Genomic DNA, 26,193 nt, shown 5'->3' with positions numbered 1-26,193 from the left:
TCCGTCATGGCCGTGGAACAGTAGACCAGCTTTTTACCCTCTCACAGATAATTGAGGGGGCATGGGAGTTCGCTAATCCAGTCTACAAGTGTTTTCTGGACTTGGAGAAGGCCTATGACCGTGTTCCCTGAGAAATTCTGTGGGAGGTGCTTCGGGTATGTGGTGCTGGGGCCACTACTGCGAGCTTTTTGGTCTCTGTACACACGGAACAAGAGCTGTGTCCACATACTAGGCATTAAGTCAAGCCTGTTCAATGTGAGTCTTGGACTCCGCCAAGGTTGTGCTTTGTCTCCACTCCTGTTTGTGGTTTTCATGGAGAGGATATCAAGGTGCAGTCAAGGTCAGGAGGGCATTCTATATGGGTTGGTATGAGGAGCCTCACCTCCAAGTCTGAGTCCATGGTTCTCTGATTGAAAAGGATGACATGCCCCCTTCAGGTAAGGGGAGAAAATTTACCCCAGGTGGAGGAGTTTAAGTATCTTGGGGTCTTGCTCACGAGTGATGGGAGAAGGGAGCGTGAGATTGGCCGCAGACTGGGAGCAGCTGCAGCAGTGATGCAGTCACTGTACCGGACTGTAGTGGTGAACGGGAAGTTGAGCCATAAGACAAAGCTCTCTATTTACTGGTCAGTCTACGTCCCTACCCTCACCTATGGTCATGAACTCTGTGTAATGACCAAAAGAATAAGATTGCGGATATAAGCGGCTGAAGTGAGTTTTCTCTACAAGGTGTTGGGCCTTACTCCCCGTGACAGGGTGAGGAGTTTGGACATTAGGAAGGAACTCAGAGTAGAGCCGCTACTCTTCCGCATTGAAAAGAGCCAGCTGAGGTGGTTTGGGCATCTGATAAGGATGCCACCTGGGTGCCTTCCTTTGGAGGTATACCAGGCACGGCCAACTAGGACGAGGCCCCGAGGTCGGCCCAGGACCCGCTGGAGAGATTATATCTCCCAGTTGGCCTAGAAAGGCTGGGGATCCCCCGGGCTGAGCTGGAGGAAGATGCGATGGGGCAATTCGGCCTCTCTGCTCTCCCTGTTGCCACCCCAATCCTAGAAGGACAAGCAAGCACGAAAATGGGTAGACGGATGGATGGTTTTCTTTCAAGTCATACTGTTGGGAAAAGCTCAACAATCCAGGTTATCGGCTGTAAAATAGGAGAACTGTCTTGTCAGATTGCATTTTGAGAGCTAGAGCTGATGGAACTTAATTGTTATATGGTCACGTGATGATTATGCATCTGAATCATGTTTGGTCCAGTTTTATGGCTCAGGATTATATTCCTCCCTGTTCAGGTGAATTGATTCATGGTGCTTTAGAGCCCACTTCGCAAGAGTGACTTCTTAGCAGTTCTCGAGAATGTCTGACTGCCATCAACTGCATTAAGGGAGTTCAGCCTTTTGACTCCTGAAGCCCCCCCCTTCATATTTCCTCTCAATGGCCAGGTTGCAATGTGTGGAGTTGAGCACCTTGGTGAGGTTATCAGACGGTTTCGGGAATTGCGATCGACCTCTGTATGATCTTGTTAGGGACCAAAGCTAAACGCTTCCCTGTTCAGGAGATCCTCTCTCAGCCTCCCCACTCACATATATCTCAAGAGTGCTTGTGAAAATGATGGCCTTCGCCATCCAAGTGGAAATACGATACACGAGTGCAGAGTCAGTATCAGTGTCAGCGTCAAGAAGTGGACAGCGGTACTGTGTAGATTCTGAGCAAAGGCCTGAGGGATCCTGAGTGCTCTGGTTGAGGGCGTTTGAGTTGGAGAAATGTCACTTCAGGTCTTTCACTTAGGGTGGTCCACATCGATTATTTATCATAGTGGAGGGAGGGTCTCAGCTGTACAGCTGAAGCACCACAGGGGGTCCTCTTGTTTAAATTCACTGCTTGTCCATGTGGTGTTTTTGCAGTCATTGACTGAAGAGGAATTTGTTATTCTAGCTGTTGCTGATGAGCTGATTGAAGGGTTCTGTCCCCCCATCCCAGCACCTTCACTATACATTATGAAGACAGACAAAAATGTTTTGCATGGGAAGTACCACATTTGTTCTCTCTTTCTCATATGCAAATCACTGTGAATTATTCACCATTGTGAGATATACAAATGACATGATTACATGATGTGCTTGGAAAAGTGATGTTTATGTTTACATAGCATTTACATATTATATTTCTTACTACTGGGGGAAATCATGTTTCAAGCTAAACTGTCATTCTTTTGGTACAAAATATAAATACATTATTTTATTTTTCATTACCCTGTTAGTATATGAAACATATGGGGTGGCACAGTAAATAGGTCTGCTGTCTCGCAGTGCCTGGGTGGTGCGAGAGGATGTGGGTTCGAGACCCGCTCAGTGGGTGTGGAGTTTGCATGTTCTCCTGTGTCTCTGTGGGTTTTGTCTACGTGCTCTGGTTTCCTCCCTCTGCCCAAATACATGCTGTTCAGGTTCCCCCATAGTGCGTGAGTGACAGAGAGAGACAGTGTGTGTGTTCCACTGATGTATGGATGAGCGACCCTTTGTAAGTAGTGTATCTAGTAGTGTAAGCATCGTGGTGAATAAGGTGTGTGGGCTGATAACACTACGTAGAGTTCATTGGAAGTTGCTTTTGAGGAAAGCGTCTGCTAAATAAATAAATGTAGACTTTATAGAGCATATTTAAGTGAAGGACATTTATCAAAAATACATGCCCAAGGAGGGACATTTTGGGACTTTTTGTGGGCAGTGTGTGACGCACTGTGTCCTAGAGGCAGCCTCATTGAAGTCGAGTGCCCTACCAAACGCTATGGGGTAGATGGCCAGCAGAGTCACATGATGTTCCAAAATGCTCCCTAATCCCAGTCCAGGTGATTCTGTCAGTTCACCCGCTATCAGTCATCGGTGTGACAGCTCCACACTCTTACTCTTCTTATGTTCTTGGCTATTTGAAGCCCTGGTACCGAGCTGCTGATAGTCTCCCTTCCCTTTGGACATGTTTAGAACAGCGTCACAATGGGCTACATGCACACACTCTCTGGGTAAATAATTATTGTGTATGTTGACATAGCATGGCTTGGTGTTAATGAAGACAAATTCAGTTTTCAGTAAATGGAGCCACACACAGACCACTAAATTTTAGTTTTTTCCATTGCTTTAGCTCTGCGCTTTGGAGGGATTTAGTTGTTCTACTGTAGCAATATGTTACAATACAGTATATTTTAAGCTATAAATTAATGTCATAGGAATTGTGTTAAATGTGTTTACATAGGGGTGGCGTCGTGGTTGGAGCGGCAGCCTTTGGCTACGAAGGTTGCCATTTTGATCCCTGCCTCCGGCTGTAGTGCCCTTGAGCAAGGTGCTTGCTCTGTAATTGGTCCAGTAACTTCACCCGGCTGTGTGCCTTGGTACCTAGTTGTGGCCCTGCGATGTACTGGCGTCCCCTCTGGGGTGTGCCTGTGACCCTGCTTGGGACAAGTGGTTATGGATGGATGGATGGATGGATGGATGGATGAATGGTGTGTTTCTTCAACACTCTGTCACTGTGTGAGAAGAGCTCTCAAAAAATACATTAAATTAAATTAAACTGAATTGGATTTGCTAGGGAAAAAAATCCAATATGTTTGCTTCAGTGTTCCCTACCGCCACAATGACACTTGGTACAGCCACCTCGTCCTCCAGCAGCAGGCTTTCACTTTCTCTAGGTGTTTTGGGGTAAGACTTTACCAGCTTTGCACTCTGTTTGTGCAGTGATTTTGGCCCAGTCCTCTAAGCAGCTTTGCTCCAGGTCCTTCAAGTCGGTTTGATGACTTTTGTTGACTGCAGTTTTCGAAGAGTGTTGCTGTTTTATGTGTGAGATCAGAGAATTCTAAGAGTTGGTCAAGAGTCTGGATACTTTTGCACGGCAGTGTATCCAACCCCCAATATGAACAGCAACGCAAAGGACGTTAAGGTGTAGAGTACACCAGAGAAAAGTCCTCTGGTAGAAGTGTGTGCTGAGGCTTCTACACACTTAACATTTCACAGTGTGTCCTACACTGTATCTGCGCTGACACAGAATGGACATGTCACAATCAAAGTTTATAGGAATCTACCAGTATGTTGTCATCTCAGCAGCATTTTGGATTTATTGCTAAGTGCAATGAGTAGTCAGTGTGTAAAAACTTTCAACTGTTACTTTTTATAATGTGCAAAGGCAAAACGTGGTGCTAACGGTAATGGGCATCAGCATTGTGACTCAGAACAGCTAAAGCTGCTTCCTATTACTGGAGCCTCAGTCGCAGCCGAAAGCGTTTTGAAGGCCTCTGAATTGTAAGCTTGTGTCCTGTAAAACTGTTAATGAACTCCATCTACTCATGTGATGCCCAGAATGGCCAAAGTCCTTGTTTCTCTGACGCAAATGTGCAGGAAGAATCGCGGCCCTTGTTCCCACAGTTCAGAATCGTGATTACGAGACCCAGCTGCTGGATAACGTTTCTGAAGAAAGACACAGAGTGCAGAGAGACAGTGATTAGCTACCAGCGTGAGCTGCTTCAGATCCTGCCCTTTTGTACCTGCACATCCTGGACCTGCAAAGCGCACATCTGAGCTCATGCAGCTTCAAGATATTGGCCTCTTACACCTGATGTGAGTAAAACCTCACTTATTTTAGAGGCTTAGGGCCGTGAAGCAGAGGTTCTGCAGCTGAGATGGCCTGGAGATTCAGTGGATTAGTTGAGCTGCATGTGACCAAGTGCAGGATCAGGTCTCTCTGTAGAAGCTGCTGTGTTGCTCGTTGGGCTGCAGCTCCCAGCGTGTAGAAATGGACCAGTATCGACATCTTCACATGAAATGTGTCCCCCTCCTCAGCACCACAGTAATCACACGATTGCTCTTTCCCTCCTTAACTGGCTTCGTTATTTCGACACATTCTGACAGGGATAGAGGTCCAGCATCCAGTGAGACTCAAAGTGTGCATGTGTGTGTGTGAACATGTGTAGTCTCCTTAAACAGCTGGCCTGTCCCTTACAGCTACTGATACTGATTTATACCATGATTAATCTACAATGTAAATATGTTCCTCCTCTCTTGTGAAATCATATCACTAATGAGAAGAATTGTTATCCAGTTTTCTAAATAATCAATGCAAAACTCCTCGAGTTTGACATTTAAACTTCACCTTCAGTCACGTCTCTACACATGGAATGAAGTCACAGTTTGAGTTAAACTGGTACCATTAGTTCCAGCTGCCTGTGGCTCAGTGGCTCAGTGAGATCATTGTCTGTTTTCCTTTCGTCACAAAGATGCCCCACACTAAATTAGAATAATCGAATTGATCTGGTGTTTTGTTATTAAAAATCATAATGTGAATGAGCTTGGATCTTTCTTGTGGTTGAACTGCAACAAAATGAACCCAAAATGTTTTTTTATGTCACCAGCAATGTGGTGAGGACCTTCGTACTGTGGACGGGGTCACTGTTGGCCCGAACCGCCGAGCGTTCTCGACGTTTACACCTGGTGAGAGCACGAGCAGCAGGGCAAGATGCTCTTTCAGCTCATCACATGTGTGTGTATTTCCTGGATTTCACGTGTGTGCATTTTCATGTTCTCCCAATGCAATGCGATACCTGCACATGTGGGCTTTTACAGGCAAACTGGACAATAAATCTGCTTGTGCCACTACTCTCATTTTGTTGAGGTGCTTTGAATGCGCTTCATCATCTTGTTCATAAATAGTCGTCTGTTTACATACAAGAGACATTTCAGAGTCTTCACTTTGCTCTGGACAAGAAGTGAGTAGTCTAGGCAAAAACTGCTTAAAGTAGAAGAGCATTATTGAGTTACGCTTTTTCTGAACATGTAGCAGTGAATATTACTTTGTCAATGAGAAATGTAACCTAACACACACACACTTTCTAAACCGCTTGTCTCATACGGGGTCGCGGGGAACCGGAGCCTACCCGGCAACACAGGGCGTAAGGCCAGAGGGGGAGGGGACACACCCGGGACGGGACGCCAGTCCGTCGCAAGGCACCCCAAGCGGGACTCGAACCCCAGACCCACTGGAGAGCAGGACCCGGCCAACCCACTGCACCACCGTACCCCCTCGTAACCTAACAATATAATAGTGATGGTGATGATGATGATGATAATAATAATAATAATAATAATAATAATAATAATAATAATAATAATAATAATAATAATAATGATGATGATGATGATGATGTCATTACAGCCAACCAGCACTGTTCATCTCCTCATAACCAGTTTCTTCATGTGTTCGGTCCACAGCCATTAATAGCCTTTTAATTGGTCCAACGAGATAAACAAAGAGTACGTTTGAAAATTGTGCCAAGCAGTTGTGTAAATGACACTGTAAAATGAACTTACTGTTGGTTTATTGAAATCGGTCATGGTAGGAGGGCATGTGCACCGTTGCTTATCACAGCCAGGACAATAACTTTGCTGTGCCATCCTAAGGAACCAAATGTTTTTCCAGAACAACTTTGAGGCCCCTTAAGAGTCTTTATCCAGGGTCCCTCCAAACCTCTCCCACGACTGAGATTTTGCTTCAGCAACTGCCTTTTCAGAGGCACTTCTGACCTGCCGGTACTTCTCAGCCTAATCAGGAGACCCCAAGGATCACTGCCTAGAACTCTTCTGTTTTCAATGTTCCAGTCTCCCTCAGCGCTGATGTGCACTAGCGCTCGCAGGTTTGCCACTGTCAGAGACACTAACTCTGGCTTTTTAGGCAGCTGCATCCACAGCGGTGCCCTTGAGCTTGGTTCCTTCTGACCTAATGTCTCCATCCTCATTTGGGACAAGGGAGGAGTTCTCTTGGAGGTGGGAGTTAAACTGATCTTGGTCTTGTCCTCCACTTGCTCCTAGAAAACCCTCACAGAACATTTTGATCTACAAGATCTGTCTACCTCTGGTCTGTGTAATCGAAGTCACCCACAAGTGTACAACATTCAAGTTGGGAGACATGACCACAAATTCAAGAGACCACCCCTTAACCAAAGAAAAAATTCTAAATGTTGAACCACACACACTTTCAGAACCGCTTGTCCCTTACAGGGTCACAGGGAACCGGAGCCTACCCGGCAACACAGGGCGTAAGGCCGGAGGGGGAAGGGGACACACCCAGGACGGGACGCCAGTCCGCCGCAAGGCACCCCAAGCAGGACTTGAACCCCAGACCCACCGCAGAGCAGGACTGCGGTCCAACCCACTGCGCCACCGCACCCCCTTAATGTTGAACCAGTGTCTAGCCATTATTTCTCCACCTCCGGTACCAACTCAGGCTCCTTCATCACCAGAAGGATGACGTTCTGCGTTCTCATAGCCAGTTTCCTTTGCCAGGGTCCAGTCCATATAGGTCCATGCTGCCCATGTCTGCCACTTGTCTGGCTTTGCACCTCACCTCCACCCTTCACCTTCCAGGTAGTGAGCCTAAAAGATGGCTCAGTCACCATTTCAGTGTGAGCATGATCAGGTTATGTAGGTCCGCTGCACACGAGGTATTGGTTTTGGAGGTTCATCCCGGTAACTCTTAACACAGGCAGAATACACTTTTTTTTTATGTGTGTTCATGGAGGTCTTTGTAGACTCGTTTGTTTGAACTCTCCCATCAGACCTGTTTGCCAGTGGAGACCCCACCAGGAGTGCAAGGCTCCAGATGACATAGTTCTGAGGATCAGTGAAACACACAGTCCCGGCACCACACCAAGGTGCTGGTCCATTGGTGGAGTATTTGTGTTCTAAAAGTGGAGTTTGCATCCTGTGTTTTACCTCTTTACACAGTTCCGTAGTCATGTTTTTATTGCCAGATTTGCATCTGTCTAGCACCAAAAATAAAGTATTGGGATGATTTGTACACAAGGGACAGCCCCCTCTTCCAGTGGAAAAAGTATCCTAGATCCCTGTGCCTACAGGCGGCATGGTGGCACAGCGAGTAGCGCTGGCGCCTGGGTGGTGTGAGAGAATGTGGGTTCGATCCCTGCTCAGTCTTTGTGGAGTTTGCATGTTCTCTCTGTGTTGGCGTGGGTTTCCTCCGGGTGCTCCGGTTTCCTCCCACAGTCCAAAGACATGCTGTTCAGGAAGTCACCCATAGTGTGTGAGTGACACAGAGAGAGTGTGCGTGTTCCACTGATGTATGTATGAGTGGCCTTGTGTAAGTGGTGTATCTAGCAGTGTAAGTCACCACGGTGAATAAGGTGTGTGAGCTGATAACACTACATAGAGTTCATTGGAAGTCGCTTTGGAGAAAAGTGTCTGCTAAGTCAATAAATGTAAATATGAATGGAGGGAACATCACCTGTCATGTGATGAGGGAGCAATGGCATTACGAGTGCAGTCCTTTCTTTTCCTTGTCTGTTTCTCCCTATTCTTCTCCTTCCACTATCACTGTTCAGGCCTTAGATTTCAACATAGAGTTCAACTTGTCCACACATACAGATTTAAGACATTTGGGAGAAGATGGTAAAAGGAGCTGATTATAACAAGGACTGTAATACAAGACGCTCCTAAAATGTTTATCCTCTCCAGGGTGGTCTCATCTGATTTAGTGAGGATGTAACTGATCATTACAGTTATACATGTGCAGTTACTGTCATTTACAACCAATTTTGATCATTTGTTGTCTCCTTTTTGTCTGTATGTGCAGGAAGGAGTCCACAGAAGACAAAACCAAGATGGATTCCAAAGTGGACGTGTTTCATCAGCCTGCAGCCAAAACCGCAGACCATCTAGAAGCAGATAAACTATTTGATGACATGTAACCAGTTCATGTCCACTGCTCTGGTGCTCAGGATGTACTGCATGGTTCCCCTAACTATGTTTTTTTTTTTTACTTTTTTTGTTTAAATCTGAGTGGTTCTCTGGACAAATCAGGAGGAAAATTGTAGTGTAAATAGTGAGAGGAGGTTACCTTATACATTCTGGATAATAAACTGTTCTATTCATTGTGATGACTTCTTCCTGAAATATTTCCTTACGTGTACAGAGTAAGCTTTTTAATAACAGTTATTGCTGAGAGGGAAGTGATACAAGAGTTGCTTGTAATTATATTTTTGTACAAGAATAAACAGATGCAGTGCACACTTACATTTCTATATGTGTCTGTCATTCAAATGAAAGCTTGTCAACATCCAGACTGTTATGTATTATACAGATCAGCCTAATAACTATCACGAGCTGGGACGGGAGACAGGATGTAAGTGTTTGAACCCAAGTGCGGGTGTGTTTATTCTGGATCCGAAAACACAGCGGCAGACAAAATCGATGGTCAAGGACAGGCGTGGGTCTTCCAAGGTGCAAACATTCTGGGGCAAGACAATGCTCAGTACATGAAAAAGCAAGCAGAGGTCGAAAGCCAGGTGAACACAAGAACTAGGAACAGGACGTCAGGGAAGAATTGCTGAATCGGCAAGCCGGGGTGTTGCAAGATTCCGCAACCTTGTGCTGGGATGGCGCTGCCTTTATCCCTGGTCTTAATTACCATCAGGTGCGGCTGCTTTGCTTGTGGGTGTGACAGTACCTTTCCACCTGCCTATTGGCCTGCGGGTGGTACCCAGATGTGAGACTGATGGTTACCCCTAGTTTGCGCCAGAATGCTTTCCACAAACAGGACGTGAACTGTGGGCCTCTGTCGGACACAATATCATCTGGGAGGCCATAGAGGCGGAAGACATTATGGAATAGGGCTTCCGCCATTTCTAAAACTAACGGGAGTTGTGGTAAGGGCACCAGGCGACAGGTCTTCGAGAACTGGTCAAGGATGGTTAAGATCACAGTATCACCTTGTGATATGGGGAGCTCCACCATGAAGTTAATCGAGATGTGGGACCAGGGCCACGTTGGGACCGACAGGGGTTCCAGCAGACCAGCTGGTTTCTGGTAGGAGACCGAGCTTGTGAGGACGTTTTGCAGGCACCTACATACTCCTGTACATTCTCCCAGATGGAGGGCCACCAATACTGTCCTTGGATGAGGGAGAGGGTCTGTTGGTGTCCTGGGTGTCCGGCCGCTGGAGAATCATGCAATCAACATATTCCTTACCTGCTGGTTTGTCAGCTGGCCCTGGGCGCACTCTTGGGCTGTCTGGAGCTCCTGGTCAAACCACCACTGGACCGGGGCTACCACCAACTTGTCAGGTATGATTTGTTCGGGCAACCGCGGGCCTGGCTCTTTATCATATATGCGGGACAAGGCATTGGCCTTGGTGTTCTTTGTTCCTGGTCTGTAAGACACCGTGAATCTAAACTGGATAAAGAACAGAGCACAGCAGGCCTGGCGTAGGTTTAGACGTCTTACCTGTTGCAGGTATTCAAGGTTTCGATGGTCCGTGAGCACGAGGAACGGATGCTCAACACCTTCCAACCAATGCCTCCGCTCTCCTAGGGCTAGTTTTATTTTATTTGTTGTTAACTTGCAAGAAAAGTAGGCGGATAGGTGCAGTTTTGATGGGGTACCCTGTCGCTGAGACAGAACTGCTCCGCCCCCTACCTCTGAGGCATCCACTTCCACCATGAATGGGAGCAAGGGATCTGGATGTCGCAGGATCGGGGCTGTCATGAACTGGTCTTTGAGGGTCTGGAAAGCCCACTGGGAGTCGTCTGTCCAGGCCAGCCGTGCTCCCTTTCCCCGCAGCAGGGCTGTCAGAGGGGCAGCTACTGAGCTGAACCCCCGTATGAATAGGCAATAAAAATTCGCAAAACCCAAGAAACGCTGCAGGGCTTTAACGGTCGTGGGTCAGGGCCAGTCCAGCACCACTTGGACCTTTTTCGGGTCCATGGCTACTCCGTCCGCCTACAAGATGAAGCTTAAGAAGGCCACCTGATGCTGATGGAACAGGCATTTCTCTTCCTTGACATATAGACGGTGCTTTAGCAGCTGCTGCAGTACTTAGTGCATGAGTTACATGTGCTGGGTCATGGTGTGTGAGTAGATCAGGCTATCATAAAGGTACACGGGACACCCTGGTTGACAAATTTCTGAAAAACACCGATGGTGCATTGCAAAGACCGAATGGCATAACAGTGTACTCGTAATGACCGAGGGAGGTACTAAAGGCAGTCTTCCATTCATTCCCTTCTCTGATTCGGATCAAGTTGTAGGCATTACGCAGGTCAAGCTTCACAAACACCTGAGCTCCGTAAACCTGTTCTAGTGCCACGGTAATGAGTGGCAGGGGATGTGGGTACTTGACTGTTATAGCGTTTAATCCGCTGTAATCAATACAGGGATGCAACCCTCCGTCTTTCTTTTCAATGAATAAGAACCTGGATGCAGCTGGAGAAGTGGAGGGCCACATGATCCCAGAGGCCAAAGCCTCAGACACGTAGACACGTACTCCTCCAAGGTCTGTTGTTCAGGTAGTGACAGCAGGTAGATTCTACTCCGAGGAGGAGTGGTGCCCGGCAACAGTTCAATGGCACAGTCCCACGGTTGGTGCAGGGGAAGCGTTGCTGCTTTACTCTTGCTGAAGAATTCGGCAAGGTCCTGGTACTCAGCAGGGATAGGTACCAATACTGCGGTGTCTGGGCTCTCTACCAAGGTGGCCCAGCATGGCAGTGCTAAGCATTTGTTGGTGCACTTCGATCCCCATGCCACTAGCTCACCAGTGCTCCAAGAAAAAACTGGATCATGTTTCGCTAGCCAGATGAACCCTAGTATCAATGGCGTATCGGGGGACTGAATCAGAAAGAACGAGAGGTCCTCCATATGACAAGCCCCCACACGCACGCGTAGTGACTCAATCTGTCGTTCCACCACCCCGGTGCCCAGTGGCTGTCCGTCAAGAGCACTAATTCGCAAGATGACATCACACTCTCGCACGCCATGCTGTTGAGCAAAAACCGCATCCATGAAGCAGCTGGCGGCCTCGGAGTCTATCGACACACGCGCCTGTACCTGGGCATCACCCCAGCACACTTCTATTGGCACCATCAACTGGGTGTCTGAGCGACAAGGGGCACTCACCTCTGTACTCTGGTGGTCTGGCAGGACAGTTGGCTCAGAAGTGCCTAGACCCTCCACAGTAAAGGGACATACGGCCCTAGATCCGTTGCTGTCTCTCCTCCGGGGTCAGATGCCCATGGCCCAGGTGCATGGGCTCCGGTGGGGTCCAGTGTCACGGAGGGTTCCACTAGGAGCAATCGAGGGTGTGGCAATTGGTTTTGCGTGAGGGTCGAGTCGAGTCGGGTGTCGATGGTAATAGCTGTTTCAATGAATTGGTCCAATATCCAGTCTTCCCCACAGTTGGCGAGTTCGGCATGAATCTGTGGGCGGAGACTGCGCCTGAAAGCGGCCAGGAGGGCGGCTTGGTTCCAGTCACTTTGTCCCCCCAGGCATCCTAAATTCTATGGAGTACGCCGCCATGGTCCAACTGCCCTGTCAGATTGTCATCAGGTGGTTGCTGGAGGCATGAGCAGAGAGCGGGCGGCCAAACACCACCTGAAATTGTGTCTGGAAGCGCTCATACATGGTGGTCTCACATTTGTGCCAAATGGCCGTGGCCTAATCCAGTGCAGGTCTGGTCAGCAGAGCAATCACATACGTGATACGGCTGGCATCTGTCTGGAAGGTGTGCGGCTGGCTAGCAAATATTAGCTCGCACTGGAGGAGGAATCCCTGGCAGTTCTCAGGTGAGCCATCAAACCAGTCCGGCGTGGCCAGCCGGAGGTCCGTCACAGGTACAGTCGAGGCGGCATCTGATCACACAGGAAGCGCTGCGGAAGCGGCGCTGGGAGCACCCCCAGCCAGTGCTTCCCTCTCAGAGGTGTTCCCCTGGGTGGGTTCAGTGACTGGCCGCACTTGTACAAAGTGCTGGAAGGTTTCCAGGATTTGTCGCAGGATTTGCTTGTGGAAACTGAACAGCCTCCCGGCACAGACACTGCCTGTTGCAGGTGCCCCCACTCCACTGGGTCCATTGTAGAGGCGGAATCTTCTGTCATGAACTGGAATGGGAGACAGAAGGTAGGTGTTCGGACCCAAGTGCGGGTGTGTTTATTCTGGATCCGAAAACACAGAGGCAGACAAAATCGATAGTCAAGGACAGGCATGGGTCTTCCAAGGTGCAAACGTAATTTCTGGGGCAAGACAATACTCGGTACACGAGAAAGCAAGCAGAGGTCAATAGCCAGGTGAACACAAGAACTAGGAACAGGATGTCAGGGAAGAATCGTTGAATCGGCAAGCCGGGGCATTGCAAGATTCCACAACTGTCATGGTCGCGTCTGAGGGAAGCGGCGGACCCAAACGCAGAGCGGTAATCGTGGTGTCTTCGGGGAAATCCAAGAGAGGAGGTCAGAGGACGGGCAAAGGGTCTTCGAGGTGCGAACGTCGTAACAGGGAGGATCCAAAAGGCGAAGTCAGTGTACAGGCAAGAGGTCGATGATCCGAAGGAGGCAGTAGATCGGGGGAACAAGGGACGGGTTCGGGGAAGGCGTTCGGGAACAGGAAATGGCTGGAGAAGGTCGCTAACGAGGAGGCAGATCAAGGTTCCGCATCAGCTGGTTGTCCGACGCAGTCTTTTATGCTGTAGTCTGCGTTGCGTCACAGGTGTTCCGTGTTGGCCCGGAGGCGTGGGCGTGGCAGCAACCTTGTGCTGGGATGGCGCTGCCTTTATCCTTGGTCTTGATTACCATCAGGTGTGGCTGCCTGGCTTGAGGGCGTGACAATAACACTAAAGTAGAACACTGTTAAATTATGACAGATTTGATAACGAAACATGACTATAGATTTGGTGATGCTTAAGAAGGATGACAAGAGTACCACCTTATCTTTATTTCTCAATGGCCAACTTTACGCTAAAGTATGTGAATTGGTGCAATTCTTCTTTGTTGGACTTGTTTCACAATGTTGTAACTAAATATTGAACAAATTCCGCAGAAACAAAAGTGAATTCAGCTGAATGACAGTGGAACTTGTCACCCCCGTACTGTGAGAATGAAAGGTGCAGTAGAATTTGCACATTAGCAGTGAGAGATGTTCCAAGGAGGACTGTTCATGTTGTCATGACTCTGCTGAACTTCCAGGAGAAAAGTCCTCTAAAAATGGTGTTTCCACAGTTTTCAGTGTAGCTACAGATGGCAAAAATATGACGTTCTACCGGTCGTTGGGTCAGTTGCGTCACCAGCTGGTCTGGAGTAACAGTAACTTTCCGCTATAAATTCCGCTCACATTCATGTGTCAGCGGTGCACTTTGTTCACAACTCAGAGCAAAGCGAACACAGTACGTTCTTCCATGGTGTGTGACAGCGGGGGTCTCTCTTCTAGTGATGTTCCTCAGAGGGATACAGTACTGGGCCAACTTCTTACACGGGCTCTAATTAGATGCATTCCAGCACAGTAGAACAGTGAAATAGTGAATGGAGGCATGGAGGGCCCCAGTAAGGGCACACTTCTCCAAGAGAAGGAGAAAGGGTTTGGACCCAATACACGAATCAGGCTCAGTGTTCCTGAGAAAGGGTTTAGACCCGATACACGAATCAAAGAAAAACAAAACACGTGTTTCACTCTCACTGGACACTCGGTACCGACAGACACAGTGAATCTTTTCCACTTTGGCCCCGCCGTGTCACCACGGAACCGTCTCTCCCCCGCGTGGAAAACACGGGCAACGGGACGGGACCCACGCTCCCCCCCCCCCCACGTCTCCATTTGATAGGATGTAAAAACGCGCTTCTTCCGCGCACTTTTTCACTGTAAAGGGACACTTAAGCGAGTGAATTTACTCTCATTTACTCTCTGTTACATTTACTCTCATTTACTGTCACATTTACTCTTACTAACCGTTCTGGGAAGTCGCTCTTTCGGCCCATTTGCCCAAGTCGTTGTAGCACATTAGAACATATAGAAAATATCATATATAATATACTACATATACTATAGATGATATAAAATATACAGAACATACAGAACACGTGCAATATGTGGCCCCGGAAGTGTCCGCTTTCCGCACGGCTCGCGCGCGCTCCGCCCCCCACCCCCACGCCGCCGCTCAGCCCAATAATAGCGGCTGCGAGGAGAATCTCTGCTTCCAGCCGGTACTCCGCTCCGTTCCGCTTCTCAGCACCAGGAGGGACACACACACACCCACACCCACACCCACACCCACGCACTCACACTCACACACGTACACACATAAACGCGCGCGGCATAGACACGCAGAAACACACTCTGTCGACGGTACCTGGATTTACTTGCGCGCGAGACGCTCGGACCCGTACAGGTACAGTACAGTAGAGTACAGTAGAGTACAGAAGTGCTGCTCTTATTCGCTTTATACTCTGTTCTCTTTGCTCTTTCATCACTTTATTCATTTGTTTTAAAAGAAAGCTGTTTTTCCACCTACTGTCGCTCCTCAGCTGCAATGAATCATTGAATGAATCAAAATTTCTGGTTTTTTTTACTATATTATTTAACGCTTCAGCGAAACGCACGTTTTGTACATTTACATAAATACTAATAATGTCCTTTGATTAAACGGGAAAAATGTGTTTTGTTGAATGATGGGCGACATTTCATCTTCTCCGTCTCGTTTTTTTTCAGCCCTGGAAGTTTTAGGCTGTTTAAAAAAAATAATAGTTTACAATTACATTGAATATATTCATTTCAGCTCACGTTTTTTTCCTCGAGAGAAACCTACAGTTATTTACCCATTTATACAGGCGGATTTTTTTTTCCTTTTTTTCCCTCATTGGAACGGTTTAGGGTAAGTACTTTGCTCAAAGGGACCGTAGTAGTCAGAGGTCGGACTCGAACCTGTAACCTTTGGGTTCAAAGGCAGTAACTGTAAGTAGTAGCTCTTTTTGTGCGTTCGCGGTATGACAACCTCCCCCTCTCACTCAGAACTGCTTAATCCCTGTCCACGTTTAAAAAGACTCTGAAAACTCACCTCGTCCAGAGTCACTTTGTCTCTGAATCATCTCTTAAGTTCATTAAGATATAACTTCATGCACCATAACTTTATGATCATGCCGGATAAACCCTTGCACAGCTACTCCTCTAATGTAACGTAATGTTTATATGTCTCAGAAAAATTAATAGGAAGGTGATCGGGAATCGCAAATATTTCTGATGAAGTTACTCATGTGATGAACATTGATTCATATGGTGGAAAGAAACAAACTAACTGCACATAAGAATCACACGTCTGCATCTAACTAAGTGTCTCTTCCTGCTCATGTAATGAACACATTGTGTTTTCTATGAGATCAGAGTCATTTATTTGTCATTTGCACACTTCCACTGGGCATTGAAATGCTTGTGATGAGGCTCAGATTTGTTTTGTGATGTACAGATGTTCGCACTGATGATCAGATGTACGTCGCTGTGGAGAAAAGTGTCTGATACATGAATACATGTAAAATTAAAATTAAATGTACATCAGTAATAACCCCCCCGAAAGGCGCACTAAAGGCTCCGGAACGAGCGCAGCTCCGCGAGCCGACAGCGCGTGGCTTTCGCGCGCCACTCAAAGTCGGACCCGCGTCCTTCCGCCTCGAGCTCCTTCTCTCTGCGACTCGAGTAACCGCGGCCACAGTTAATAGGCTCGTCGGGAACGCGGTGAAAAGGTGTACACTGTACGGTACAGTACAGTGCATGGAGCGGAGGACAGTGTGTTGAGGGCTCTGTCCTTCAGAAGAACCACTTACGTCTATAATCACAATGATCTTTGATCAAAAGGACAACTGTGGTGGCAAGAAGTGCGTCAAGTTCTTAATAGGTTGTTTATGGTAACACTTCATTTGCATATGTTGTTTATTGTTTCCATGTCAATGTCAAAGTGTCATTGAAGTCATTGTTTGATGGGAAAATGTGAAGTTGTACCTGAAAGTAACATCTGTGGACATTGCTGAAGCTCACTTTGGACTAGTGTGTGTAAGTGACAGAGTGTGTGTGTTCCACTGATGTATGGATGAGTGACCCATTGTAAGTAGGGTGGACTGATAACACTACATAGAGTTCACTGCAAGTTGCTTTGGAGAAAAGTATTTGCTAAATAAATGGATGTAAATGTAAATGAGCTGCTGTTGACTTTTACTGTTTTTCACACAAACTCTGTTGCAGCAGAAAGGTGTTGCGTCACATAATGCTGGCTGGACAAATCTGAGGCTCTCGAAAGGGATTGGGCTCCAAAAGCTCTGAAGAACATCGACAGAACCGTGGAACTCGGCCGTGAGGAGCTGCACCAGAGATCTGTTCCGAGGGCTTTTTCCCAGGTCGGCGACACCGTCGCCGTCGGCAGCTTTGCTCCGCGGCTCTTCCTTCTTTACCCTCAAACTTGCCATTTGACTTTCCTCCCAGTTGTGGTTTTAGCAGCAAATGGGGAGGATTGCTGTGGGATTCCATGGTTGTGTCCAGAGCTGCAGAGTGTGTTGGGGGGGGTCATGTCTGCGGAACTCCTTTGTCAGGTCAGACGTGTCTTCCTCTCTGCCGTCAATTTGCTGTCATGAGGAAAGCTGCAGGAGAAAGTGCAGCTGTTGGAAAGACCTCCAGCTGCGCTTTTCCCAGAGTCGACAGCGTTGAGACGTAGCAGCGCCCCCCCCCCCAGGATCCGTCAGCCCACATTTTTCACACTTTTCGGAAATACAGTAGTTGAAAGTAGAGCAGTACGTTGATGCCTCTCAAATGTCTAAAGTAAACTGGGCCATCGAGAGTTTAGTCTAATTTACAGATCGCCTCCATCAGATAGACAAGTGTGGCTTCCCAGCAAGAGTACGTAGTCTGACCTCACGTTCATGGCTCTTCAACAGGCTGCTCCTCACCAGCAAAGACACCCTGTGTGATCGAGGGAACGAGCAGCTTCACGTGGAATCTCTCCCACAGTGTAAAACGTACTCTTCGTCTCTTCAGCGGTGTAGAGCGTACTCTTTGTCTGTCCAACGGTGTAAAACATATTCTTCATCTCTTTCAGAATGCACATGTTTCTGGAGAAAACGCGTCCCCTGTGGCTGCTCCTTGTTTGCTCTTCCTTTGCCCTGCTTGGTAAGATCATTTGTAAGAACAAATTGAATTTGTTCATCTTCTGTTTTTCAGCGTTTTCCTTCTGCTCTTCTGTTTACTGACAGTTTTTTAATCCAGTTAATAATCTCCAAATTGAGCCATTTAACCCTTCGTTGATCACGCTCATTTGGACCGATCGTCACGGTTACATTGTATCGTGGCTTTGCTGATGTTCTGTTTGGCTCAGCTGCTCTTTGACCCCCATTGTACTCTCTCTTATTTGGACTTAAGCCCCCATCCTTGCATAAAGACTCATTTTCAGTTATCCGGACTTTTCGGTCCTTCGGAGCAACAGTTGTAGGGTGAAATATCTCCAGCCATGCAAATGTACCAAAGCACTCAGGTCGGTAACTCATCATAGAGGACGAGAATGCAGACGTCAGTAGGTACAGAGCAAGGTAATTCCCTTGAATTGCTCCACTGAAAATGCCCTGCTTTACAAATGGACACATTTTATGTAGCTTAGTGTGCAAATCTGACACTGTAAGTTCTGTTGGACAAAGGAAAAAAAAATTCACATTTAAAATTGCAATTCTCAATCACATGAGTGCTCTGACACAAGTTAAATTGCGGAAACTGTGTTCCACCGCACAGTTGTTTGTGATTTGTGTCGAGGCTTCGCTCCAGCCACGGACACACTGCGTCATGCTCTCCGTTGCGCTTCCATCTTCCATCTTCCACTTTCACTTTCACTTTCACTTTCACTTCTGTCCACTTCACACGTATATTTGTTAAGCTGTTAAAAATTGCTCTTTCATTACCCTTTCTACGTAACTGACAATTGTGACGAAACACACTGCTGATGTGAAACACTAGTGACACCTGACTGAACTTGAAAAGAGGGACAAATAGGTTGATCGGGATGCACAGAGTAACGATGTTAATGGCTGTGTACGTTCAGGGTCTTTTTTCACTGAATTTGTGTCAGGCTGCAGATGGATTGAACTTCTTCCCAGCTGAAATAACGTGATTAATTTTTCACTGTTTACACCTTCTCATAATGGATGAATTTTAAGGAAAATAATGTGGTTTCGATATCAGGCGTTGTGTAGCGAACAAAACGTCTGTGTCCAAGTTTGATTCCTGTCATTCAGTGCAAATGAAATTGGATTCCAGTATAATATTGTCATCTGAATGGGACCTAAACAGACCGAGAAACCCCCCCCCCCCACCTTCTCCATCTGACTTGGTACAGCACATTGTCTGTTACTGGGGCCTTTTCATTGCTTCCGGTTGCAACTGCAGGGTCTCTCAGCCGCTCTGAATTGTGTGTCCACAGAGACCACAGAGACATTGTGGCAGATGGACACGGAAGGAAGCCCCCATGTCAGCGGGTTTCTTGCAGGGAAGGTGGTCTTGCCCTGTTACTTCTCTACCATGGCCACCTCCACACCCCCCAGCAATGCTGCACCGACCCCAGCCTCCACCACACCAGCAGACCACCTGCGGATCAAGTGGACAAAGGTTGAGCAGGAGCTTGAGATCACTGTGCTGGTGGCCCAGAACGGTGTCATCAAGGTTGGCCAAGCCTACAAGGGTCGCGTCTCGGTTCCCAGACACCCAGAGAACGTCGGGGACGCCTCCCTCACAGTGGCTCGGCTCCGGGCGAGCGATGCTGGCACCTACCGCTGCGAGGTGATGCGTGACATCGAGGACACACAGGACACTGTGTCTCTCGACGTTAGTGGTGAGTCCCTTCACCTGCCAGATCTTGTGGGTGCAGCTGCTGCTGGGAGTGATTTTTGTGGCCAAGTCTTGGTTTTGCAGCCAGTGACTTGAAATTAATGTTTCACCACCATGAATTGTGCCAAGTGTTGCTCTTTCCATTCTTGGAGGAAACACAGCACAGTGTGTTCATCGTGGGGCCCCTGCCAGGAAAACCGAGTCTCGAATAAGATTAGCGTACGCGCTCACGCAGCTGCTGGAAGTCATGGAGACGACAGTTAACTGTTTGTGGGCTGCGGCAGTGAAAAACAGTGGCGCTGTGCCCTTTTTGGTCCACTTACTCCTGCTGCCAGGAACAGTCCCTGGAGAGTAACTTGTGGAGCGCTAGTGTGAGTCAAACACCCAGAACTCTTGACGTTTCCTTTCTGGGAAACAAGGCAAAAGTGGGGGAAAAGAGACTTTCTAGAGCATGTACAACCATTGCCTTTTGGAAGTGCATCAGGAGAACCGCTTTAGGGATGAACTGCCTGGACGTCTCTTCGTCACACCGTCAAAACCTCACTACTCAACTATGGCTTCGCTTATTGCCAGTTAAATGGCAAATCCAGTTCAGTGCGCTTGTACATCAATTTGTGCTTGGTTTCCCTTCCAGCCCTTGCTACTGATGGGCCAGTAAAGCAGAGTTTATGGTGAATAGGTGTAAAAACTTTAGTCATATGTGCAGTGAGGAATGTGCAATGTGTTTCTTGACAATCACTGTCTTACAGTCTCAGCCATTATTATTTTTTTTTAATTCTGACATTCCATTCATTATCACATATTTTAGTTTATTTCTTCAAGATCTGTTGACAGATGCGGGGGGGGGGGATAGCTGAATTTATGTGTTCAGAAAAATAATTACATTTTACATTTTAATACATTGTGTAGACAAAAATCATGGTGAAATTCATATTAACCAGTGCGACGTTTTCAGTTCAGCCAAATGCAAACAATGGGGGCTCTTATAAACGTACTAGGTGTCATTATAGTACATAGTACTATAATACTATTGTACTACGATTTCCACAGACGTCGCTAGGAATTTTAATTTTGAACGATTTGTTGGGTTTTCCGGAGTCTGAACACTTTGGTTTGGCACAGAACTCTGTGGAGGCAGACGGCACCCCGTGCTTTCTGGAACACTCTAATTGGGTTCATGATTTGTCCGAGAAGAAGAGAGCATCACGTTTCCTTTGGGGGTCTTCAAAAAATGATTGAGATGTTACTTTGTGTTTTTGGCTTGAGGTTTATGTCCCTGGGCTAAAATAAATTGGCTCAAAGGAAAGATCAGCGAAGGCCAAAAGTGAGATGAGGTACAGTCCGTGCAAAATGTAACTGCTGGGAACAAGCGCGGACTTTTGTGTCGATTGTAAAATATGGTATCACAGGCCCTTTACCGGTAAGCACAGTACTGTACTGAAAAGGGTCAGTTTGTGCTGAAGGGAGTTTTCATACTGCATCCTCTCCTTTCCTGTTTGGATAAAGAATGAATCATCCTCTTTTTCTCTCTTAACTCAGGAATTCTTCTGTTCGTCCTACAAGGACAGCACCAAAAGTGTCTGCAATCTATTCAGTGGAAAAAGTTTTATTGTGGCCACGCGGTGACGTGCCCTCGTTCTTTTACTTCTCTCTTCTTCGCCATGTTCTCTGTGCTCAGATCTGTGCGCTCCGGAGAATGACTGTAGCCTTTTTGTGGGTTTGCTACATCACAATATGGGCGACTAACTGCGTGATACGGGTTGGTCGTTTCATGTATCACCTTGGTAACGGTGTATCGTAAACATGAACAACTGTAGCTTTTGTGTCTTTTTACTTTCACAGCCTTACAATCGCAAAGTGCCAGTTGGCCGTCGCCATGTTTTCAGCTTCCTTGAGCTTCACCTTCCCCGTTGCCATGAAAACCTATATCTGCACTACTTCTTTCCGTCGAAAGATCTGTGAACACACAGCGCTGTCATTTTATGCCTTCAGAATACTAAGAGGACTCTGCTTTTCTGTAGGTGTTGTATTTCACTACCGCGCCAACAGCAGCCGATACACCCTGAGTTTTGAGAAGGCCATCGAAGCATGCCGATCTGTTGGGGCATCGATCGCCACCGCGGACCAGCTGATATCTGCTTATGAAGATGGATTCGATCAGTGTGATGCCGGCTGGATTTCAGACCAGACGGTTAGGTGAGTGCTCTACCTGTACGCCGTATGATAGTGCTGTAGAGGAAGCCGGTCTTTTGCAGAGCTCACCCCCCGCCGGCGCACTGCACGTCTCCACATTTGTTCATTGCATGTAGCCTGTCATTCCTAACCACATGTAGTAGTACGTTGACCTGTAGTCTCATTCATTCTCCTTTCCTTCCGTGCAGGTACCCAATCACCAAGCCGAGGGTCGGTTGCTATGGAGACAAACACGGGAGGCCTGGAGTGAGAACTTACGGAGTGCGAAACCCGGAGGAGACCTACGATGTGTACTGCTACGCGGACAAGCTGGAGGGTCAGTGTGTTCGTTAAAGTGAATTCATGATTGTTGGGTCACTTATTAAACAGTGACAGTTTGACCAAACGGCTCCTTCTGCGGTCGCACAGCTGATTGTTTTCACGGCTCATGAAATGAAAAGATGTCTTGTCTGCTGAGCATGTGAAGGAAAAGAGCAAAGTGCCAAAAGTTTGTGTAAAATTCATTCAAGTTCCAGCACAGGAGAAGAGTCGCGTGAGAGATTCCCAGGTGTTTTTGTTCTTCCTGCGTGTGGAATGTGATGTAGCAAGAGGGACCTTCAAGGCGCCGCAGCCTCAGTGGCTCCTGTGTGACGGAAATGATAAATGTTTTGCTAAGTCTGGACTTCCCTTGCCATCAACCTTGCTTTAAAAATATTAATTCCATTTTGATTTATTTTCTTTCAACACTATGCCCTTCGCCTCTTTCTTTCGTAAGAGGGTCACCTGGATAAGAATGTGATTCGGCACTGGGCTCAGTAGTGGCTTCAGTCCATGTCCATTACAAGCAAATGTAGAAAAAATGCACTGAAACAGCATCACATGAACGATATGTGGGAGAAGCACAAGTTACCTATTTATAAATGTTTACTTGTTTCTAAATGTGTATTTTTAAGTACCATTGCAATGAGGCCATGGACTGTGACATCACGGCACTGCACCGCACTGCTTTTGTGTCGCAGAGTCAAACTTCTCCCATAGCAGCGAGAACCTACACGTGTAGCACATATTTGGGTGAAACAGGTCACGTCTGTTCTTCACAGCTGCAGAACAACACGGTGCAACCTTACTTATTCTTCTACAGTGTGTGCTGTCCTAGCAGGGATCTCTCCAAGGCTCTTCAGCCCGTTCCTCTGCTGTCCAGAGAAAGAGTCTCATCTGGGAAAGTGACATATAGCTGTGGATGTACAACTAAGACATAGCTCCGCTGTGCTCTGCCCCCTGTGCTCTGTAGGTGAGGTTTTCTACCCACTTGTTGCTTACAAGATGACCTTGGAGGAAGCCAAGGCGATTTGCAAGAGGCTTCAGGCAACACTGGCGTCTCCTGGGCAACTTCATGCTGCCTGGCGCTTGGGCCTGGACCGCTGTGACTACGGGTGGCTCTCAGACGGCAGTGCCCGTTACCCCATCTCTGTACCCCGCACCCAGTGTGGGGGGGGCCTGCTGGGGGTCCGCACCATGTACCGCTACAGCAACCAAACTGGCTTCCCAGAGACCTCTGAAAAGTTGGGCGCCTTCTGCTTTCGAGGTAAATCAGCGCTCGCGTCATTAAGTTCTAACGTTAACCTACGATCTGTGTCCAAAATGAGACACCTACATATTCACACCCTAAATTTCAACATTACAGTGAGAGAAGCTCTAAGATGTTCTTCGTCACATTCCAATGTAACAAGACTTGCACAGACGCAGGACACAAGCACTTAAAGTCCAGTGGCTTGGTTACAGTGCTTTGGATTGTTTTGGTGAAGAAAGAAAACTTCCAGTCTGGTGACGTCTGTAATTCACATGTAGACGCCTAGACTGGGGGGGTGGGTTGGGGGGGTGCAGGCCCTCAATGAGCATAAGCTGTCATCATGTCATCGTGGAATGTCCATGCCCAGAAATGCACTGGGAACAGGTTGAAGCACTCCACACTCATGCCTTCTTGACTGGAACCGCACTTTTCTGTGGTAAATGTACTTAAGGATCAGTCACATAACAACGTCACAGCATGTTAGAATGTTTAGTGTGTGTGGTTGTTGCTCCTGGAAAGATTGCAGTTACAGATATTACTTTCTCAAGAAGGGGAAGATGAGGGCCTGTTTTTGTTGAACAAACAAGGCCACGACACAAGTGTGACAATGCAAGCGGGGGATCCTGTGTCTGCACCCAACAGGAAGGTGTTAGTGATGTCACCCCTCGAATGGCTCTTGTGTAAATAATTGTTTATGGCAACAAAGCCATTGGTGATTTGCACAAATGTCCACCGTATGTTTTACCCCCTTTAAAACCAAGGCATTGCTGTTGGGGGCTTTCTGCATCTTGTTTTTACTCATAATCATACTTCTTAATAATGATCATCCTTTAATTTATTCAGTTCGCTATGTACACACGGGACGGATGGTACTGTAGTGGTTAGAACCGCTGCCTTTGGATGTGAAGGTCGCAGGTTCGATTTCCAGTTGTAGTAGCCTTGAGCAACATACTCGCCCTAAAATTGCTCCAGTAAAATTACCCAGCTGTGTAAATAATTTTAAGCTTGTGATTATTGTAACCTTAGCATTGTAAGTCACTTTGGAGAAACGCATCAGTTAGATGAATAAATGAAATGTACACATTTACAGGACCTTTAGAAAACATTCAGACCTCTCCACTTCTCACACCTTATGTTGTAGACGTATTTGAAATTGATTTTTTTTTGCTATCAATAAACACATAATACCTAATAATTTCATATTTTTATAATTTTTTGCAAATTTCTTAAAAATGAAAAAAAAAACTGAAATCTCCATTTGCATAAATATTCAGAGCCCGTACCGTGACACTCGACACTGAGTTCAGATATACCCTTTTTCTTTTGATCATCTTTGAGGCCCCTCTAGAGCTTTATTGCCTTGATTAGACATGATTTATAAAGGCACACACAGTTCACAGTGCGTAGCAGAATAAAAACCTAGCAATGCAAAGTCCCAGGCAGTCTCCGCAGACCTCTGGATTGTGTCAGTGCATAGATCTGGAAGGTAAATTGCATTGAAGATCCCCACGAGTACAGTTGCCTCTATAATTGTCAAATGAAATAAGTTTGGAACCACAAAGACATTTCCTAGAGCTGGATGTAAAACTAAATTGGGAATTTGGGCAAGAGGCCTTAGTCAGGGAGGTGACCACAAACCCAATGGCCACTCTAACAAAACTTCAGCATTTCTGTGTGGGACATGGGAGAACTTGCCAGGAGGACAACCATCTCTGCAGCACTCCATCACTCAGATCTCTATGATAGAGTGGCTAGATGGAAGCCAAAAAAAACCCATAGAAACCCACAGAAAATGTGTAGAGATCTGAAGATTGCACTTCACTGACACTCCCCATTCAGTTTGACAGAGCTGGAGAGGATCTGCAAGAAAGAATGAAAGAAACCACCCAAGCCCAGGTGTGCAAGGCTGGTAGAAGCATACCAAAGAAAACGCGCAGCTGTAGTTGCTGCCAAAGGTGGTCCTACAAAGTACTGAATAAGTGGTCTGAATACTTATGTAAACTCCTGATTTCTGTTTTATATTTCTAAACACTCATATTCACATGGTTATTGCATGTATTGCATCAATTTATGGTAAAAAAAATCTTTTCAATACATTCTGAAATGGCTATAATGGAACAAATTAGAGGGAAAATGGAGGGGTGTGAATACTTTCTGAAGGCACTGTACTCCCCTCTAGAGCTCACATCTGTTTGCCATATTTTGTTTCATGTTAGCCTAATTTATTAATTTTACATGGAGGTTTCCTAACCATGTTATGTTTTTGGGGTTTTGGTGAGTTTTTTCCCAATCAGCTTAAGCAAAACTGGGAAAATAAATATCACTGGAAGTTGCAAGGGCTGCTCTCTGTGTTTCACTCAGCAAGTAGCAATTCACTGGAAAACTGCTGTTTCTCGGTGTAGATCATTCTACCACATTGTCACAGCTCGAGCTACATAGTTAAACATCTAGATGTGCATCATCGTTAGGCCATTGTTAAAATGCACCAGTGGGTCTGTGGTTTGTGTCCTGTTTGGGGTGCCTTGCGATGGACTGGCGTCCCATCCTGGGTGTGTCCCCTCCCCCTCCTGCCCTGCGCCCTGTGTTGCTGGGTTAGGCTCTGGTTTACCGTGACTCCACTTGGGGCAAGCGATTGTAGACTGTGTGTGTGTGTGTGTGTGTGTGTGTGTGTGTGTGTGTGTGTGTGTGTGTGTGTGTGTGTGTAAAATGCTCCAGAGGAAAGGCATAAAGTCTGTCAAGGATGACATCATTACATGGCTCAAGCAAGAAGTTACCTCTCGTTCAACTTGATGTGAACCTTCTC

General features: G+C 46.9%; 2 protein-coding genes across 9 annotated transcripts in view; both read left to right on the top strand.

The window, feature by feature from the left end:
- Positions 1 to 9,048, top strand: part of xrcc4 (X-ray repair complementing defective repair in Chinese hamster cells 4) — a 45,328-nt gene extending 36,280 nt beyond the window's left edge. For all 6 annotated transcript variants that reach the window (XM_018745059.2, XM_018745060.2, XM_018745061.2 and 3 more), the window contains one exon: positions 8,619 to 9,048. In XM_018745059.2, the coding sequence (XP_018600575.1) occupies positions 8,619 to 8,733 (115 nt within the window). In that variant the 3' untranslated portion in view covers positions 8,734 to 9,048. The remainder of the gene's footprint in view (positions 1 to 8,618) is intronic.
- Positions 9,049 to 14,982: 5,934 nt separating this feature from the next.
- The window catches only part of vcanb (versican b), a 35,730-nt gene continuing 24,519 nt past the window's right edge, over positions 14,983 to 26,193 (top strand). The window contains exons 1-7 of one of the 3 annotated variants that reach the window (XM_018745039.2): positions 14,983 to 15,188; positions 17,033 to 17,181; positions 17,877 to 17,947; positions 19,245 to 19,652; positions 21,670 to 21,844; positions 22,030 to 22,157; positions 23,112 to 23,405. In XM_018745039.2, coding sequence (XP_018600555.2) covers positions 17,878 to 17,947; positions 19,245 to 19,652; positions 21,670 to 21,844; positions 22,030 to 22,157; positions 23,112 to 23,405 — 1,075 coding nt within the window. In that variant the 5' untranslated portion in view covers positions 14,983 to 15,188; positions 17,033 to 17,181; position 17,877. Of the gene's footprint in view, positions 15,189 to 16,783; positions 16,841 to 17,029; positions 17,182 to 17,876; positions 17,948 to 19,244; positions 19,653 to 21,669; positions 21,845 to 22,029; positions 22,158 to 23,111; positions 23,406 to 26,193 lie in introns of those variants that run through there. The other 2 variants (XM_018745038.2, XM_018745040.2) reach the window with 2 other exon arrangements.

The sequence above is a fragment of the Scleropages formosus genome, chromosome 6, assembly GCF_900964775.1.
Source record: "Scleropages formosus chromosome 6, fSclFor1.1, whole genome shotgun sequence".
In the NCBI taxonomy this organism is placed as follows: domain Eukaryota; kingdom Metazoa; phylum Chordata; class Actinopteri; order Osteoglossiformes; family Osteoglossidae; genus Scleropages; species Scleropages formosus.
Note: the sequence above shows the minus strand (reverse complement) of the source record. Positions and strands in the feature narration are given on the sequence as shown.